The 16,816-nt window shown below is 46.2% G+C and overlaps 1 protein-coding gene across 2 annotated transcripts in view; it reads left to right on the top strand.

The window, feature by feature from the left end:
- LOC134174816 (vascular endothelial growth factor receptor kdr-like) overlaps positions 1 to 16,816 on the top strand; it is a 121,961-nt gene that overhangs the window by 59,955 nt on the left and 45,190 nt on the right. For both annotated transcript variants that reach the window (XM_062640092.1, XM_062640091.1), the window contains exons 10-11: positions 9,594 to 9,744; positions 12,895 to 13,000. In XM_062640092.1, coding sequence (XP_062496076.1) covers positions 9,594 to 9,744; positions 12,895 to 13,000 — 257 coding nt within the window. The remainder of the gene's footprint in view (positions 1 to 9,593; positions 9,745 to 12,894; positions 13,001 to 16,816) is intronic.

Here is a 16,816-nt window from a genome sequence, read left to right as displayed (position 1 = left end):
TGATGAGCAGGGCTGTGCTAAGCTGCAGGAGTTTGTTCACTTGAGATTGTTTCTCTATACAATGGTTCTGCCATCCTGTTAAGAGAACGGAAACGTTCAAAGGAAGAGAAAATTAAGAATGATAATAAACTATCTTGTCAAGGTAAATACTGGTGGTTTCATGCAAGAGAGAATGTTTACTTGAAGAGCAGCCATTCCCCAAATAGGCATATGAAAAACAAACAGACCTTGTTACTATCAGCAAGATGCTATTTCAGGATTAAAGCATCCCATGCTCTGAAGTACAGTACGAGCCTTTCATCTTTACTGTATGCATAAGTATGTGGTATTGTGTCTCTCACACAGTGCATGCCTAGCGTGGTGCTCATGTTAACCTTTCTGAGAGATCAGCCCAACAAAGACTTCAAGCAGGAGTACTTAGGGAGTTTCCAACCCACCATTTCTCAAGAGGCTGCAAAGTCCAGGAGCTGCAGGGATGGTACTGGCTGAAGGAGGTGTTGCATGGTGAAGTAGAGGGGAAATGAGCAGCAAGTGCTTCTTTTGTGGTAATAGAAAGTCATCCTAGAAATGAGAGCAAGCAAAACAAATGAGAGCAAACAAAGGGAAATACCTGCCAAAGAATGCCACTGCTTTTAAGCCAAAGGCTGCAAACAATGTGGATATCTGCCTCAATCGCAGACAGGCTGACACAAAGCACCCAGGAAACCACTGGTGCCTTTGCCAGGCTCCCCTCTGCAGCACTAACCTGGCACACTATGGAGCACTCAGCTCGAGGAGGGGGTTGTTTCTGAGCTGCATGTGGGCAGAGACAAAAACAGGCAAAATTTGCTGTTGAAGCTTATCCAACAGCAGCACACTGCCTTCTTCCTTTCTTTCAGTTCGAGTAAAGGGACCGCTTTCTCAGAGCTGGACATCATCTGCTTGACTTTCAAAGCTCCAAGCTGAATGCAGATTTGTTTCCCCCTTAACTCCTCAACAACCAGCTTCACACTTTATCTCCAGTCATCATGACTGATACTGTGTATTGCACCTGAATAGATTAAATTGCTTGGAGTTTGAGCAGACACTTAGGCATGGAAACACCCTTTCTAGCCATTTTAGGCAGGGATACCTAAGAGGTGGAGCCTGAGTGAGTTCAGCACCTGATCCTGATGAGTACACAACCAAGTACCAGGTCCCTAGTACTGAGGAGTAACACCTTTCCTTGAATAAGAGCGTTGCTCTCCAAGAGCCAGGGCCAGTCTTTTACATGTCAGAGCTTCATCTGTGCAAGTGAGCGAGTTCTCATCTATACTATTAAAGAGAAGATGTAAAATTATTGAAATAAGACTTTTGAACGAGAAGATAAATGTCATTTGAGTATGTTCTCCTTTTGCTGCAAGGGCACACTGCACTGAAGGAATGATAAGTAAGGATACAGCCCCCTCTCCTGTGAATCTCTACAAAATAACACATTGCTGATGCTCCTTACCACCACAGAGTGCAACTGGCAGTGAGCGTGCTGTGACAAACCCATCAACTCGAAATCTGAACTTGGTCTAGAGGAGGTTTGAAGTTAATGGTGTTGTGAACTGTTGTTCACAAACACAGATTAAATAGCAGCAGGGCTCATTTGACAAATTGCAATGTATTAATTTTTGCAGTGTGTTTTCTTCCTTAATAATGGCAGCAGAAGAGAACCCTTTAAGCAGTTTGAGAACAAGAGTAGAAGCCAGCTGCTTGAGCGCTGCAGGTCAGGAGCTGTATGCAGTCTATCTCCTGACCTGCAAGAGGACCAGCACAAGGAAAGCTGCAGGCTTTCCTTGGAGTCACCTCCTGTATACTTCACTGGCAGCAATCAGAGTAGTTCTGACATAAAGTATGCACAGCCTGTGCAAGGTATTTCACTCCATGGCAATGAGTCAGATATTAGGAGCTATTCCCCACACACACACGTTTGATAAGGCCATAAAATCAATGAGTATCTGCAGAGTTCAGAGGGATCCATCACCTCAGCTCCACAGAGGCAAGAAGGAGAAAAATGGGCAGATAACAGCAGTATGGGAGTGACAGAAATGCCATCCCGAGGGGAGGGCCTGGTTCCTGGATGCTTGGCCTGGGTGAAAACCATGTGGCTACTCAAAAATGTCTCTTTAAGAAGTGTTTTCTCTGTGCCTCTGGTCACCAGTGCTCCTGCTGCAGCTGGAATTTAATCCTGCAGGAGCACACATCTGCCTTGCGGAGTCACCTTGGCTCATAGTAGGACTCAAGTCCCCAGGAGGTAGCTGACTGCATTTTCCAAACACTCCTTCTTTACATATTTACACATCAAACAGTGGCCAAGAAGCGGCGGGTTGCCGTGGGCTTGTTTTGTTTGATTAAGTTCTTATTGAGAAAAGCTTCAAGAAAATAATGTCCCCAAGAATTTGGAGGGGAAGGAGCAAGGAGCAAGGAACAATCGCAGCAAACAGCTGGTGGCTGCACATCTGAGCCAGCCAAGGAGGAGAAATGTGGGAGAAAAGAGTTATTCCAGGCTGGAGCGCAAAGCGGTTTCAGAACAAAACACAAACAAAACCCCCTCAAATCTATTTCTGGGCAAGCAGGCTGTGTTTCATTCTCACCCTTGTACAAGTCATCTGCATGGACCAGGGCTCCTGCTGAGCCCTTCTGGAGCAGTCAGCAGGCTCTGACCACCACGTTGTGAGTGGAGATTGTACTGAAGCAAAAGTTAATTCGAAAATGGGGGGAACAACCTCCTGCAGTGCTTTGCCTTTCTCTTGTGTCCCAAAGTTTCTCTCCTATACTCCCTTCCAGCTCTTCCAGCAAATATTGCTTTGGGTTCCAGCTGCTCTAGTCAATTGAAATTACCTTCCCTCGTGGAGTCCTTGATCCCAAAGCTCTTGTGTTGTATATATAAGAAACACAGGATTAAGTGCTAGAAACAGCCTATACCATAAGCAGCAGTATTTCACAGGCTCCTTATGAATTCCCTCTCTCCAGGGCAAGGACTGGAATAAAAGGGGTGCATGGAGAATTCATGTGTGTTGACGTGTTCCTTGTTAGGTCAGCAAGGTGACCAGTTACACCTTGCTTTGTTATTGGGGAGAATTAGCTCCAGAGCACTTTGTGATGCACGTTGCCCTACTCTGCAGTCAGGCCAGCTCTTCATATTTGGGTTAATATCAAAGGCAAAGGGAGTTCTGTGCCTGACCTTCTTTGGCTTGCAAGGGATGAGTTGATATCAAAGGAGTCCCCAGTGATCTCTATAAAAGTTGATAAATATGCAGTGATCCATATGAACAATAACCCATCACCTCAACCAGACCCAGAAACAGTCTGGAGAGGGAAATGAGCCTTTGGGATGAGGTTAATATATTTGTGCTATGCCAGTTCAGAGAAAAAGAGCTCTTGGAGTGATGTATCTCAGCTAAAGCCAGTTGAAGCCAGACTCCCAGAGCCTTTGGGGCATGGAAGGGCCACTGAAACCTCTAAGGTGAACGCTATTGCACTGTGAGAAACATAAATGCCTTTGCATTATTAGTGCAACTCAACTGATGTCTAGGTTAAAGGACTGAGCCAGATATGAGAAGCAGGGCTCTATAAAATGATCTACCTTCATCTTGCCTGCACACATCTGTATCCCGCCAGGCCTGGTTTACTTTGTGTAGCACATCCATCTCCTGCACAGCTCCTTGGGGGATGACCCAGTCAGGAAAAGTCAAAATAGAAAACCTAACTTTCCACCTCCTGGGCCAGCCAAACAAACCAGAAAGGTCAAAATAAAGCACAGCCTGTCTCCATCCAAACGCTGCTGCACTGTGTTCCTCCCCAAGCCCATTGCTTTGCTATCCTCATGGGCTGTGGCCAGTGCTTTGGATGGGCAGGACACACAGATGAGAAGGGCAAAGGCAAAGAGATACAGAGCTCCAGCCTATCCTTCAGGTCTTATTTACCAGACACAGGCTGCAGAGAAACAACTGTCTCCTCCTGGGGGATATATGAAAGCAAAGATGCAGCAGCACAAACGGACTGCAATGGGCCTCTCCAGCACGCTATATTAGCAAATAAGGAAGACTTTTCTCAGCAACATCATGCAAGCCCTGCACACTTGCAGCTCCACAGTCCAGCCCCTGTGTGCTCCCAGGAGAGCCCCTGATGACAAAGGCAGATGAGCTATTTCCATGCTGTTGGAAGTAGCCAAAGTGATTTTTGGAAGAGGAAGGTGGGGTCCTTCTGGAGTGTGCCAGAAAACTCCAGAGCATTCAGCTAACGTCCCTGCAGAGCAGCAACCTCCCTCTGACAGCCCTTAAAGCCAGAGGGCTGGGGGGAAGGCAGAGAAGGGCAGCATGTGGTTCCACGCTGCCTCTCGGCCAAGCTTGCAGGTAGAGGAGCTGTTGGGTTTCTCTTCTGAAAAGCAAGCAAAGGGGGCAGAGACAAAAATCCTGGAGATGGGGGAGATAGATGAGAGAAACCCCTGTTTCTTCCCCAAAGCTTGGCTGCATTGGGGTTGAATGACAAATCTGGGAAAGGTGGTACAGAACCAGAAAAGCACTTTCTTCCTACAAGGTGAACATGGGCACATCCAAAAGTGACAGTGCAAGGTCAGGAGAAGCAGCAGCAAGCTGTACTGCCATTTTAACAACATCATTCCCTGTAGGGTAGGCCGAGTGATTTCTCCTAGTATCTGCTCATACAGTACCCAGCTGCATGGCTACTCATCCATTCCCTTCCACCCTGCTGGCATTCCCAGCCTGGAACAGCGGGTGACAATGGAGCAGCGGGGTGTGTGCACTAGAGATTAGGCAGGCGACCGATAATTGGTGCCTGTGATTCTATTCCTGGCCGTGGGATTGACTCCTGGGGAGATTCTGGCCACTCATTTCATCTTGGCATCTGCTTCCTCTGAGGTCCCATGGGGACAATGCTGTGCCCCCACTTCAGAGCCACCTTGTGAGCAGTGCTGCACGAAGTAGAACAGAATGGAACAACCTCCCCCCGGGCAGAATGAGCTGGGGTCAAACACAATGTTGTGTTCAGCCTGAAACAAAAGTTTTGGTTTCAGGTTAACTCATTTATTTTCTTTCTTTCTTTTAACAAAAGAAAGAAAAACATCCAAACTACCCAAACCACTGAGCTCACTCATAAGAACACAGACAAAGTGGTTTTACTTTGGGGGAGATTTCATCCTCTTTTTCCCATACTGTTTGACCAGTCCAAGCTTAGGTCCTGTGTTTCCGATGCACCTTACAGAGTGTTCACCTAGCCCGACCTGCAGAGCTGATATTGCCATTAAGTACTGTACAAACGTGAGATGAAAGACATTAAAGTGCAAATTCTTTTTGCTTTGGGGAAATAGAAGAGGCTAAACAGAAAACAAGTTGCCACTCTGTCATAGTTTCCATGAAGCCTCACATCCAGCCAAGGACATAAGTTTGACTAAATGCTTCATTGGACCACTCTGTTATTTTAATGATGTGCTTAATGTGAAAAGATTTTTGAAACCCAGTTTAAAAGCCAGAGGAGAAGGTACATAAAGAGCAGGTCAGTCAGAGGGCACTGAAGTAAAGCAAAGTTCTCTAAGAAAGGCAGGGAAACTTTCCATGTGCTGTCCTCTATATTTGGATGCTCCTTTAGTGAACAAATGTGCAACCCCAGAATAACATCTGCAATGAATTTAGAGATAGGAGGGTCTCCTGCAGCAGAGGTAAAGCCAGAGGGTAAATGTCCCAATCCTTCTGCATATTATTGGCTCCTAATGCCACAAACCAGAGATAACACTAGAAAGTGAGGTGAGATTCACATAATGCTGATCAATTTGAAATGTACAGTAAGCAGAACTGCTTTCTGATTGCATTTCACAGTGCAGCAGCAGCAAAGTCTTTAGTTATTCAGGTCAGCTCTCACACCAGCAATTGCACCTCTGCAAAGTGAGTTGGGGATACAATCACACTTCAAGCCAGAGAGGACAAAACCCCATTTATTTTGACACATTCAAAGGCATCTGAGCATTGTGTGATCCAAATGCAGCCAGAGATGAGAAAGCTTTTAAAGTTTGTTTGGCTTCTGCTTGAGAAAACTCAGCCGGGATGGTGATGGTGGAGGGATGGCTATGGAACTGAGGCAGGTCTGCATGCAGGGGGATTGCAATGGATGCTTCAGGTTAGGAATGAGGTGTATTTAAAGATCACCTCTCCTGTAGCAGGCAGGATCAGTGGCTGGGCACAAGACTCTAGGGGAAGGTGTTTGGATTCATAGCCCAAGCCTTCCCCACACCTAAACACCAGCAAAGATAGAGAGTTTGTGCATAATCCCCCGTGCTGCTCAGTAAGCAAACATGAAAGAGAGAGCAAAGCACTGTCTGGAGGAGGGGGAGTGTTATCTGAGGAATACACTACTAGGTGTACCTTAGATAATCACTGGTATTAGGCTAAAAACTCCTCAACACCCTAAGGGGGAGCCTTTTTGCTGTGGAACTGGTACGGATGCAAGCCCACTGAGCTGGATACCCAGCTATAGGCTGAGCAGATATAAAAGGCCAGAACCCACCACAGAAGGCAGTGAACTTGTTTCTGTCACTGATGAAGGCAACTTCTGTGAAGAGGACTTGGCCCAGCGGTGAGCAAAGTGAAGGGAGAGGCTTCAGTTCCCTTCTGGGGGCATGGTAAGAGGTAAAATGGCCATGACAGTGCAGAGAGATAGAATCACAGAATCACAGAATGGTTTGGGTTGAAGGGACCTTAAAGCTCATCCAGTTCCAACCCCTGCCATAGGCAGGGACACCTTCCACTAGAGAAGGTTGCTCCAAGCCCCTGTGTCCAACCTGGCCTGTGGAAGAAAAGATGGGGAGGCTTTCTTAGCCAGCCCCTCAAGTACTAAGAAAGGAATTGCCTAAGCCTCATAAATAATAATTATTTCAATGGATGAATCATTTTGACTCATTTTAGGTCTCAAGTAATATTTAATAGTTCTGTGCAGTAAAGTAATTGTGGAATTAAGAATTCATTCGTCACTGGTGTATGTTCTTATTTGAATTAAGTTAAAATTATGATTTCTTTTTTAGAAGGATAATTTAAATGACAGTCAATGTGTTCATCACTTCACCAAGAGTATAGAAAAATCTAATACTAAAAGACTATAATCAAACCTTGTCCCCCCTTCACACACACAAACCCACACAAACATAACTGTCTCCCTCCCAAAGTGCATAAAGCTTTGTTCTTAGAGCCCAAAAAACACAACACTTGAGCAACCTTTCACATAACACTTAAGTAACCTTTCACACTGAACTTAAGAGTCTCTTTCTCCAAGCAAAAATCAGGCTTTTGAGGTCAGCCCAGACGTGCCGAACACAGGACTGGAGCCTGAAGAGAAAAATGTCCAAGATAATGAAAAATGTGCTTCTCTCTCCAGGGAGTTTTACAGAATTACTTCTATGATCAGAAATAATTTACTGATGGGAAATGAGATGCCAGTTAGGAGGAAATTCAACATTAGTCCCAGCAATTTGTCCTGTGAATTGCTCTCCAATCTCCAAGCACTCATTCAGTATATTGCAGTACATTGCTTAACCCAAGCAATGTGTGCAGAAAACCTCGTGTCCATCCTACAGATGGGGATGAGTCTGAGAGACCTGAAGTGCTCTCCCTTCTTCTCCTTCACAAAAAGCCAACTCCTCTACCTGGGTGAAGGGACAAAGGAGTGGATCTTTGGAGCCTGACAGAACATCATCTGGAAGAAGACAGGGAAACAAGACTCAACCAAAGGGGATCAAAAAGCAAAAGGGAACACAAGAGCAAAGCCAAGCCAGGCCTGTCATTTGGGGTTTTCAAGTGAAATGTTAGTCAGGACCTAACAAGGGTTCTTTAAAGCAGCTCATGCTTTACTATTGGAGTATAGTGAACTACTGAGATACAGGGGTTAGGATATGGCTGAACCAACTGTAGCCAATACTCCTTCTGAGTGCTGGAGAAGGAAATGCTGATGTGTTTTCAAGCAATGAGGTCAAATCTTTCCGAGTCTGACCTGGCAGCCAGGAGAAATGGGAAGTGAGGATCCCACCAATACACGGGACCAGCCTGGTAGGTCCTCTTGTAGGAGCAGACTGCTGGAAGGGAAAAAAAGCTATTAAGAAGGAAGTGGGGAAGGGCTGAAGATTGATGAGGTGGGCAGTGGCTCATGGTTACAGACCGGGGGCCTCCCTGACAGCAGAAAAAATAAGTTAACCCGAAAAATAGAAATCTAATCTACATTCACTTCCCAACTTGTCAAAAGCCCTCAGTGCAAAGCAGCCCCACTTGGCTGCACAGAGGTGTCCACAGAGGGACCCTGACCAATAAATCTGTTTGATTTCCTGTTATGAGAAGCAGACAAAGAGATACGGCCAGGGATGGGCAGAGCTGTCTGCATAAGGGAAGAGCCTGTGCTTTCACCCCCAACTCAAACCCACCCTCGCTGAGGTTAGGAAAAGTTCAGTTCACTTTGGGGATTTTTTAGCATTATTCCTCATCTTCGTGTGTTCCTGTGGGAGCTGGAAAGAGATGGGACAAAGCATTCCTTTCCTGCTGGCAACAAGCAGCCCTCAACATGTCACACACAAGTTTGCTCTTGAGAGATTTCCAGTCCAAGGGTGTGATCTTGCAACCCCTCCAGATGTGAATAATGCAGTGACATTTCTAATGGTGAGAATTCCTTGGCATTACTCTACAAGTGTTTTCTCCCCATCACTTCTTTGCTTTCTTCACCCCTTCATCCAGTGCACAGGACACATACATAGAAAAGGAAGACAAAGTTTTCAGATCAAAAAAGACTGTTTTTTCCCCAAACCCTGGGGAGAACCTGCACAATGGTAACAGCACTGCAGGACCACAGCCATGTGATAAGGTTCCTCTCAGGAGGTGACATCAGAAGTCGAAAGCTGTTTTGCCCAGTCTGTAGAGTAAGAGCCTGATCCTGCAGTCCCTGACCAATTGGTGTTTCATGGCATAAGTGTTCCAGAAGGATAGCAGGTCAGTGACAACGTCTGAAAGCAGTAAGGATGAATGTGGTAGTATTTCAGTGTATTTTCTGACACACCATAACTAATGCCCATTTTGAGGAGGGCCCCTTCCAGTGCCTAAAGGGGCTACAAGAAACCTAGAGAGAGGCTTTGGACAAGGGCCTGTAGGGACAGGCCAAGGGGAATGGCTTTAACCTGACAAAGGGGAGACTGAGATGAGCTCTTAGGCAGAAGCTCTTCCCTGTGAGGGTGCTGAGGCGCTGGCACAGGGTGCCCAGAGAAGCTGTGGCTGCCCCATCCCTGGCAGTGTTCAAGGCCAGGTTGGACACAGGGGCTTGGAGCAACCTGCTCTAGTGGAAGGTGTCCCTGCCTGTGGCAGGGGGTTGGGACTGGATGAGCTTTAAGGTCCTTTCCAACCCAAACCAGTCTGGGATTCTTTGTTTCTGCCAATGTATACTTTCAGTACTGCTGGTAATTCCCCTACAACTTCCCCTCACTTAATCGCTGCCTAGTGACCACAGCAAAACGTGTCAAAACCTTTAACAGAACCAGAACCAGGACCATGACCATGACTATGGGTGTAAATCTGCTCATCTGTAATTTTTTTTTCTTTCTTTAGAGAGGCCCAAAATCTATGAAAAGGAAACTGACTTTGATAAGATCGAGCGGGTGGAGTTAAGAAGCAAACACAAAATCCAGTGCACCGTAAGCGGGAATCCTGATCCGAAGATCGAGTGGAAGTGGCAGCCCTGCAGCCTCACAGACACGCTGTAAGTGGGCATTCCTATGGGTGAACATGGTGCAGAATAGTTTGGTAGTTTCAAGTCAGTTTTGCCTTACTTATCTTAGTTAAAAATCACGAGCAATGAACCCCCACCTCAAGATGTCAGGGGTTACAAACCCAGCAGACATTGAGCTGTGTGTGATCTTGGAGTTACGAGCACCTTTGATATTATCAGAATTGTGTCAAATAAGTTTAAAGTGACTGAAGATCAGGGTTCAATTTTCTTTACCTTGACCAGCAATGTCCCTCTGACTTACCAGGATCTTTTCTCACACCTCTGATGCAGCCTACACAGTTCATAAGGAAAAAACTAAATAGGTGCTTTCTGTGCCTGGGTAACACTCTTTCTTCCCCTGCAAGAGCTATTGTCAGACAAACCTGCTGAAGGCTTGGCTGCAGTTAGGTGCCGTATGGAATTTATGCTGCTTCCTAAGGGCTGTCTTCACCAGTGCACACTGAGCAGGGGCTCCTGTGGCAGCATCTGCGTTGCAGAAGCTGGAAGCAGTAATAAGGCCTTCACACCTCACTGAGGGCCCTTCCTGGCTCTAGTCTGGAAGCACCCTGAAGCGGAGACACAGAAGCAAGCCACTGGGTCAAAACTGTCAGAGAGGAGTGAGACAAGATAAACACAAGATGCCTTTTGAGATTTGCCTTATTCAAGCAGACGTCTTCTTTGCTTCTGCTCTTGCAGGAGCAGGGTGATTGATCTATACAGTGAGGTTTTGGCTGAGTTCTGAATGCTTCCTCTGGTACTCCCAGGGGACATGCAGGAGGCACATGAAACAATTCTGACTGCACTTCAACTCTTCCCTCTTAGAGAGAGTGATAAAGTCAGGTTTCCCATCCATAAAAAGATGAAGGCGGGTCTAGGAAGCAACGGAGAAAATTCCTGGATGGCTCCTTATTTTCTCAAAGCTGTCAATGGCAAGCCACAAATGAGGCAAAAAATCACAAGCAGAAGTTCCTTCCCCAGGACCTCTGCTGCAGCAGTTGCAGTGATGTTGGGTGATAGAGTCTCAGGCTGGGTCTAAACCATGACCTTGTGTCCTTCCACAAGAGAAATAGCCCATTACCTCATTTAGGTAGTTATACAGCTCCTGCAGGAATAGAGCAGCAGAGAGCTGCAGGCTTAGGTAGGGCTGCTGGCACTGCAGCTCAGGAGAAAGCACAAGCTGCTGCTTCAGAGGTGTTCAACGAGAGCAGAATGGAAACATCATAAGGAAATAGGTTATGCATTCTGTAGGAAAGCCAAAGAGATGACCTGAAATCTTTTCCATACCTTTCTGCGTAAGGAGAGGGAATTGGTCACGAATGCTGAATTAAGCCAGATTTGAACAAGTGACCTGGTGGCAAAAGACCTCATATAACCCTTGTTCCAGCTCTCTGATCTTATCAATTTAAATACAATTGCAGAGTGGTGTCCACCTCTCCTGGCCTCCGGGGCAGCCTTATCTTTTTCCAGCAGAAGCTGTAGGAGGATTCCTGTGGGAAATGACACAGACCCCATTTCCTTCTGTTGTCTCACTTCCTCTCTCTCTCTCTTTCTCTCCCCCTCCTCAGTAGGGCACTTTGAATGCCAGAACACTATCATTGTTCCTTAGAGCTGTGATGTGATTTGCTTCCTCTGATTTTTTTCCCTTCATCCTCAAGGCAGAATTGTGCCTTGCAGGAAGTCACTCAAGACATCTTTTAATTAGGCTCTTTGGAGAGCTATAAACCCTCCCTTGACCCAGGGTGTTGCCCATGTGCCTTGTGTGGACTTGGCAAAGGCACGGCTGATTTATGGCGCAGTTTTCTGCAGCATCAGCCCTTGGTCATCATGTATAAAAGTCCCTATTCATTTTAACTCCTATAATCCTGATCTGCTATGGTGGGCTCAGAGGTTGCTGGGACCACAACATGGGAAGTGCAGGGCCTCTGCTCAGGCAGAAGGCACTTTCCTGTTGTGCACCACTATAACTTGTGCAAGGTGCAATCGCAGCTGGTTGTGGAACTAAACTCATTTTGACTTCATTACTTGCCATCCCATAGTCACAGTTTGTAACCCCTTGCCATGCTGGACTGGAGCTGAGTGGAAAAAGCCTCAAGTTGTGCCAAGAGAGGTTTAGATGAGATGTTAGAAAACATTTCTCCACCAAAAGGGCTGTCAAGAGCTGGCACAGGCGGCCCAGGGCAGTGGTGGAGTCACCATCTCTGGAGGTGTTTAGAAGATGTGTGGATGTGGTACTGAGGGACATGGTTTAGAGGTGGCCTCAGCAGTGCTGGGTTCCTGTTGGACTCAGGGACCGTAAAGGTCTCTTCCAACTATTACATGATTCTGTGGTTCTATGAACTGTCAACTTTAAAATGAAAGCCCTCCTCGAGCTGCAGAGCTGGCAGCACCCTCAGCCAGGAGCACCGCTGAAGCCTGTGCGCTCTCAAGCATAAGGCGGTCTGTGCCTCTGCCATTTATTGCAAGGGCTGTAGTTAAAGAAGACACAAGCCTTTTGCTTTGGATGGTGCAGTTACACCTTTTCTGCGTGACGTGCTACATACACTGCTCTGCCCACAATCCAGAAATGAAGACTGATCACAGACAGACAGACAGATGGCTGTCTGCTGGGGAATACCCAATAGCAAAGGAGCCTCCTGCTATCATTATCCCAGCATTTATCCATTCTACTCCCTCAGTCTGCACTTCACGTTGGAAAGCCAAGCAGACACAGTGACATTCACCTCCCCACAGTCCTGACTGACTGGCATTTTGAATCCTGAAATTCGCTGCAAGTGCTAAGAGAGCACTTCCAGAGCCAGAACTGCGCTGAGCTGGAGCGAAACTCCTATCAGCCACATTAAACCCACAGGATTTCATTAGCTGCCCACTGTTTGCTGGTTTCAGTCTCCAGGATCTTGGGTGTTTCCTTGCTGGTCACGTACTGATCTTGGTCCATCTCTATCGAGGTGCTTCATAAGGAAATTTGAAATGTTGTGATGCAGGAATGCAGTAGTTTCACAGAGGTCCAGCAGCAGTAGCTTTTAGGAGGTTTAAGACCTAAGATTCTTGTCTAAGAATGACATCCTCTGTCTTTAATGATAACACAGGGTTATCTGCTGTGACTTGGGTTCTTGAACTCCATCTTTGCTTTTTTACCCCCAGATGCATCCCCGAAGGACAAAAAATGGTGGTTCATGAGAACATGGTTGTAGGCAACAAGATCAGAAGCATTGAGAACATAACCCTGAAGCATGGGGACAAAAGAAAGGTATGTGTCTGGTGGAAGCCTGAGCCATGATGTCATGGAATAGCAGAGGGGATGCTGCGCTCACACGGAGCTCTCCCGCACTTCCCAAGCTGCCGAGGGTTGTTGGCATGCTTCACATTCCACAGCCCTGGGATCATTCTCAGATCCCTGCTCTTTACATATGCCAGGATTCTGGCAATGATGTCACATGCTCTGGTTAAAACTCTCCAAAGATTTTGGGGTCAAAACCCTCTCTGTCTCCCTCAGTCCTGAGAAAGTGTAATGGTGGTGCAGTGCAGGAGGGGTCCTGTGAAGTGTACACAACTGATAAGGACCATGAGTTCATTAAAATACTTAGCATTAGAGAGCACTTGGTGCTGCCTGGCCTTGCCAGGAGTTCAACAGCTGTGGAATTTAAGAGGTCTACAATGGCCTCATTTGCAGAGCCTGGAGTTATCAATGTTTCTTTACCCATATGGGTTGCCAACCATGTTACCAAGACAATGAAGGTGGGAAGATCTCCTTCTTTCTACACTTCCCTACCTGCTTCCCCTTTCAAACAGCACTGGGAGCACACTTCCTGCATGGACTGCAATGATCCCAGCCATGGATTATCTGTTAATGCCTCCCGGGTACCTGTGGCAATAGTAAGTTGAGACCAAGTTGGATGGGGCTTGGAGCAACCTGCTCTAGTGGAAGGTGTCCCTGCCTGTGGCAGGAGTTGAGACTGGATGAGCTTTAAGGTCCCTTCCAACACAAACCAGCCTGGGGTTCTCTGATTCTGTGATAATCCTTGAGAAATTGCTGCATCTGATTCACAGACTTCTGCCATGTATTGGAGAAGATGCTGTGGTCTGGCTCAGACAGTTGTTTTATCCCTCTTGGTCTTACAGAGGTTTGTGGCTTTAGGAGTGGTTTTGAGGTGGATGCTCAGATAGTTTATAGTGCCTATTCCTGCAAGGTGCTGAATGCTGCAACTTGTATTGTGGTATACCTTTAAGCATATGATACGTCTTGGGCTACTCCCATGCTTAAAGTTAAGCACAACGCTTAAGTGCTCTTCTGGATTGGGTCCAGCCTAAATCAGCATCTGGCAGGATCAGTGCCTTAACCATCTGCTCTTTCTCATGGAGCTTTCCAGCTCTGAACATAATCTAAACCAGAGCTCAGAAAACATGGGAGACTGGGCTGGGAAGGAGAAAATCACTGTTCACATTTCATTGCTGAGCTTTCCCCTTGCTGGAAGATATTTATAAATTGGATTTATTTATATGGTATAGTGCCCCATAAGCTCTGGCTTTAATGTATTCTCTAAAAGCATTAGAAGCACCTACCTACAAAGTGCTAATGACTTGTAAAAGGGAGGTTAGTGACAGTACCTACAGGATTTCTTCTGGCTGCTGCATGGGCTGGCGAGAGTTTTGTGGCTCTCATGACTACTGTTCCTCTCCATACACAGAGTGTGTCTAAACCTCGTGTCCAGGAGCTTAGTTTGTATCTGATGATCACTCTTAAAGTTATGTTAGTGCCCGTATAAAAGTGCAGGGTTTCACTATTACTGTGACCCAAGAGCTGTCTGTTGGGACAGTGGGACACCTCCACCACACAAAATGAGAATCTTTGGTTTATGCATATGTACAGCACTCACATTTCTTCCTTTATCAACTTTGCTAGGCAAATATGCAACTAGGTGGAATTTTAGTCTGGTAGTGGACTTACAATGAGATTTGGCTGCAGTCTCTGAATGAGGTGTTTTACCAGCGCCACAGAGCTCCCGGAACCAGTGGGGGACTCCAAACACATCCTCAGTCTATACTAGTGCATCATTAGGGACTTCCCAGCTTTTCCCTATCACCTATTTCCCCTAGAAAGAAAAGATGCAGCAATCTCCAGGTACAGCAACCAGAGGGGACATAGAGCTCCATTCCCACAGAGGAGTCCTCAGCACCCACCAACAGCTCAGTCCCGACACCCCCATGTTCTGCCTGCAAAACATAGTGGACACCAGAGTGCCTGGAGAAGGGGTGTGCAACTCTGTAATGGAAATGAGGACCGTGAGGGAACCTCAGCACAAAGACCCCAAAGCTGTTCTAGATGGGATCCTCTTGTTCCCTAAAGGCTTTGGTGCTGCTCACACCTTGGGTACCACAAGGAGCCCGAGGCTGCCCCTCGCTCTGCTTGCACAGCCACCTCTGCTCTCTGCAGGCTCCAGGCATCCTGCAGCATTCGTTTGTCAGACATGTTCAAAAGCTCAGCCTACAACCCTTTACCTTGAGCTTTCACATATTTCATTACTAAAGTTTCATAAAAGTACTACCTTACAAGCTACATAATTGTACAATTTATGGTATCTTCATTATTTCAATCTCCTGCTGACCCACCGGTTGAAAAAACATTCTGAGGTGTTTCCTAATAACTTTTATGTCCTGATTCAGATTTATTCAAATTAATAAAACTAGACTTTATGCATCTCAGGTTTCAGCACTCTGTCTCCCTGCTTACATTAGCAGACAATTCTTCTCCTTCCCCCTTTCTGAAGTCCAAGGCTATCTGGGTTAAGTCTTTAGTCTTTAGATAATAGAATATAACTCAAAAAGAGACACTGATGAAAACTCATAGTCTTCAGCCTTCTCCTCGTGTTTTATCAGTCGTTATTCCCACCACAAATGGAATAGACAGGAAACAGCCCAATCCATTCCCACCATGTCCTAGCAAGTAATTCATCTGTATTGACTAGCCAGATGAAATAATAAAGATGTTGGAGTCTGAGCGTGGCTTTTATTGACTGTGGAATGAAGCTGGGATTAGCTGAGAGGGGTTATTTTTCCTGTGTGGGTTGAGTCTGCCCAGTGATAGCTGGAGCCTCAGAGCAGAAGGTGGAATTTACCTTGTCTCCAAGATTTCTCAGCATCCCTACAGTTCACCCTTGGAGAACTGTAGCAGTACATGCTGGTCCACTGACCTAGCTAAAAATGCATCAACTTTATAGAGCTGCTGAGAATATGGGAACAATCCACCAGATCCAGAATCTTGCTCCAAAGCCAGAGTAGCAAGCATGGATTTTTCCAGCAGACCACTGATGCTTGATGTGATCTTTAGACACCTATTTGACAAGAGCGGCATATAAACCTGAGAGTTCTCTTGCCATCTGCACCATAATGATTATTCCACCATTATTCCACAGACAGAGAAGTGAATTTCACCCCCTCCTGTATTCTTAAGGCTGAGTCTAATTCCTAAGGAAAAGCATGTGGTTATCATTAACGTTATGATGTACTTCACTGAGGTTTTGGTCAAATAGTGGTTGAGGCAATTGGATTGTGCTAGTTTTAATTTTCCTGATGATTTTGAGTCAATATTGAACCTTTCCCTTTGTGGTTTAAACTCCTGTGTAGCTACATCTAAAGACTACTTTTTAACACAAGGTGAAACAAGCCTGATTGCCTGAACTGCCTCAATTTCCTCTTCGAGTTGCAAGGAGCTAGGGTGCTATTTTATTTTCTTCCCTGTTAGTAAACGGGCCATCCTGGTCTGAGCTTGGGAGAACAGGACATGGCAGAAAAGAACAGAAGTCCATAACCACTCAAGAAAATAACCCCCCAGAATGCCAGGTTTAAACCTCAGGAGCAAAAGGAGGAGACTGGAGTAGTGGGATGGGTTTAAATGTGTGAGCATCTCAGTAGGGCTGTTTAAATTTCCCCCCCTGGGTGGGAGCACATCTGAGGAAGCTCCCACGGGCCTTGTCACGTTAAGTCTGTGGCAGGGGAAAGGATGGCCAGAGAGCTCTCGGTCCATCTGTACTAGAAACGTGTACCAGTTCCTCCAGTATTCCATTTC

This window comes from Pezoporus occidentalis, unplaced genomic scaffold, assembly GCF_034315485.1.
Source record: "Pezoporus occidentalis ecotype Australia unplaced genomic scaffold, CSIRO_AGI_Poc_V1 ctg63, whole genome shotgun sequence".
Classification (NCBI taxonomy): domain Eukaryota; kingdom Metazoa; phylum Chordata; class Aves; order Psittaciformes; family Psittacidae; genus Pezoporus; species Pezoporus occidentalis.
Note: the sequence above shows the minus strand (reverse complement) of the source record. Positions and strands in the feature narration are given on the sequence as shown.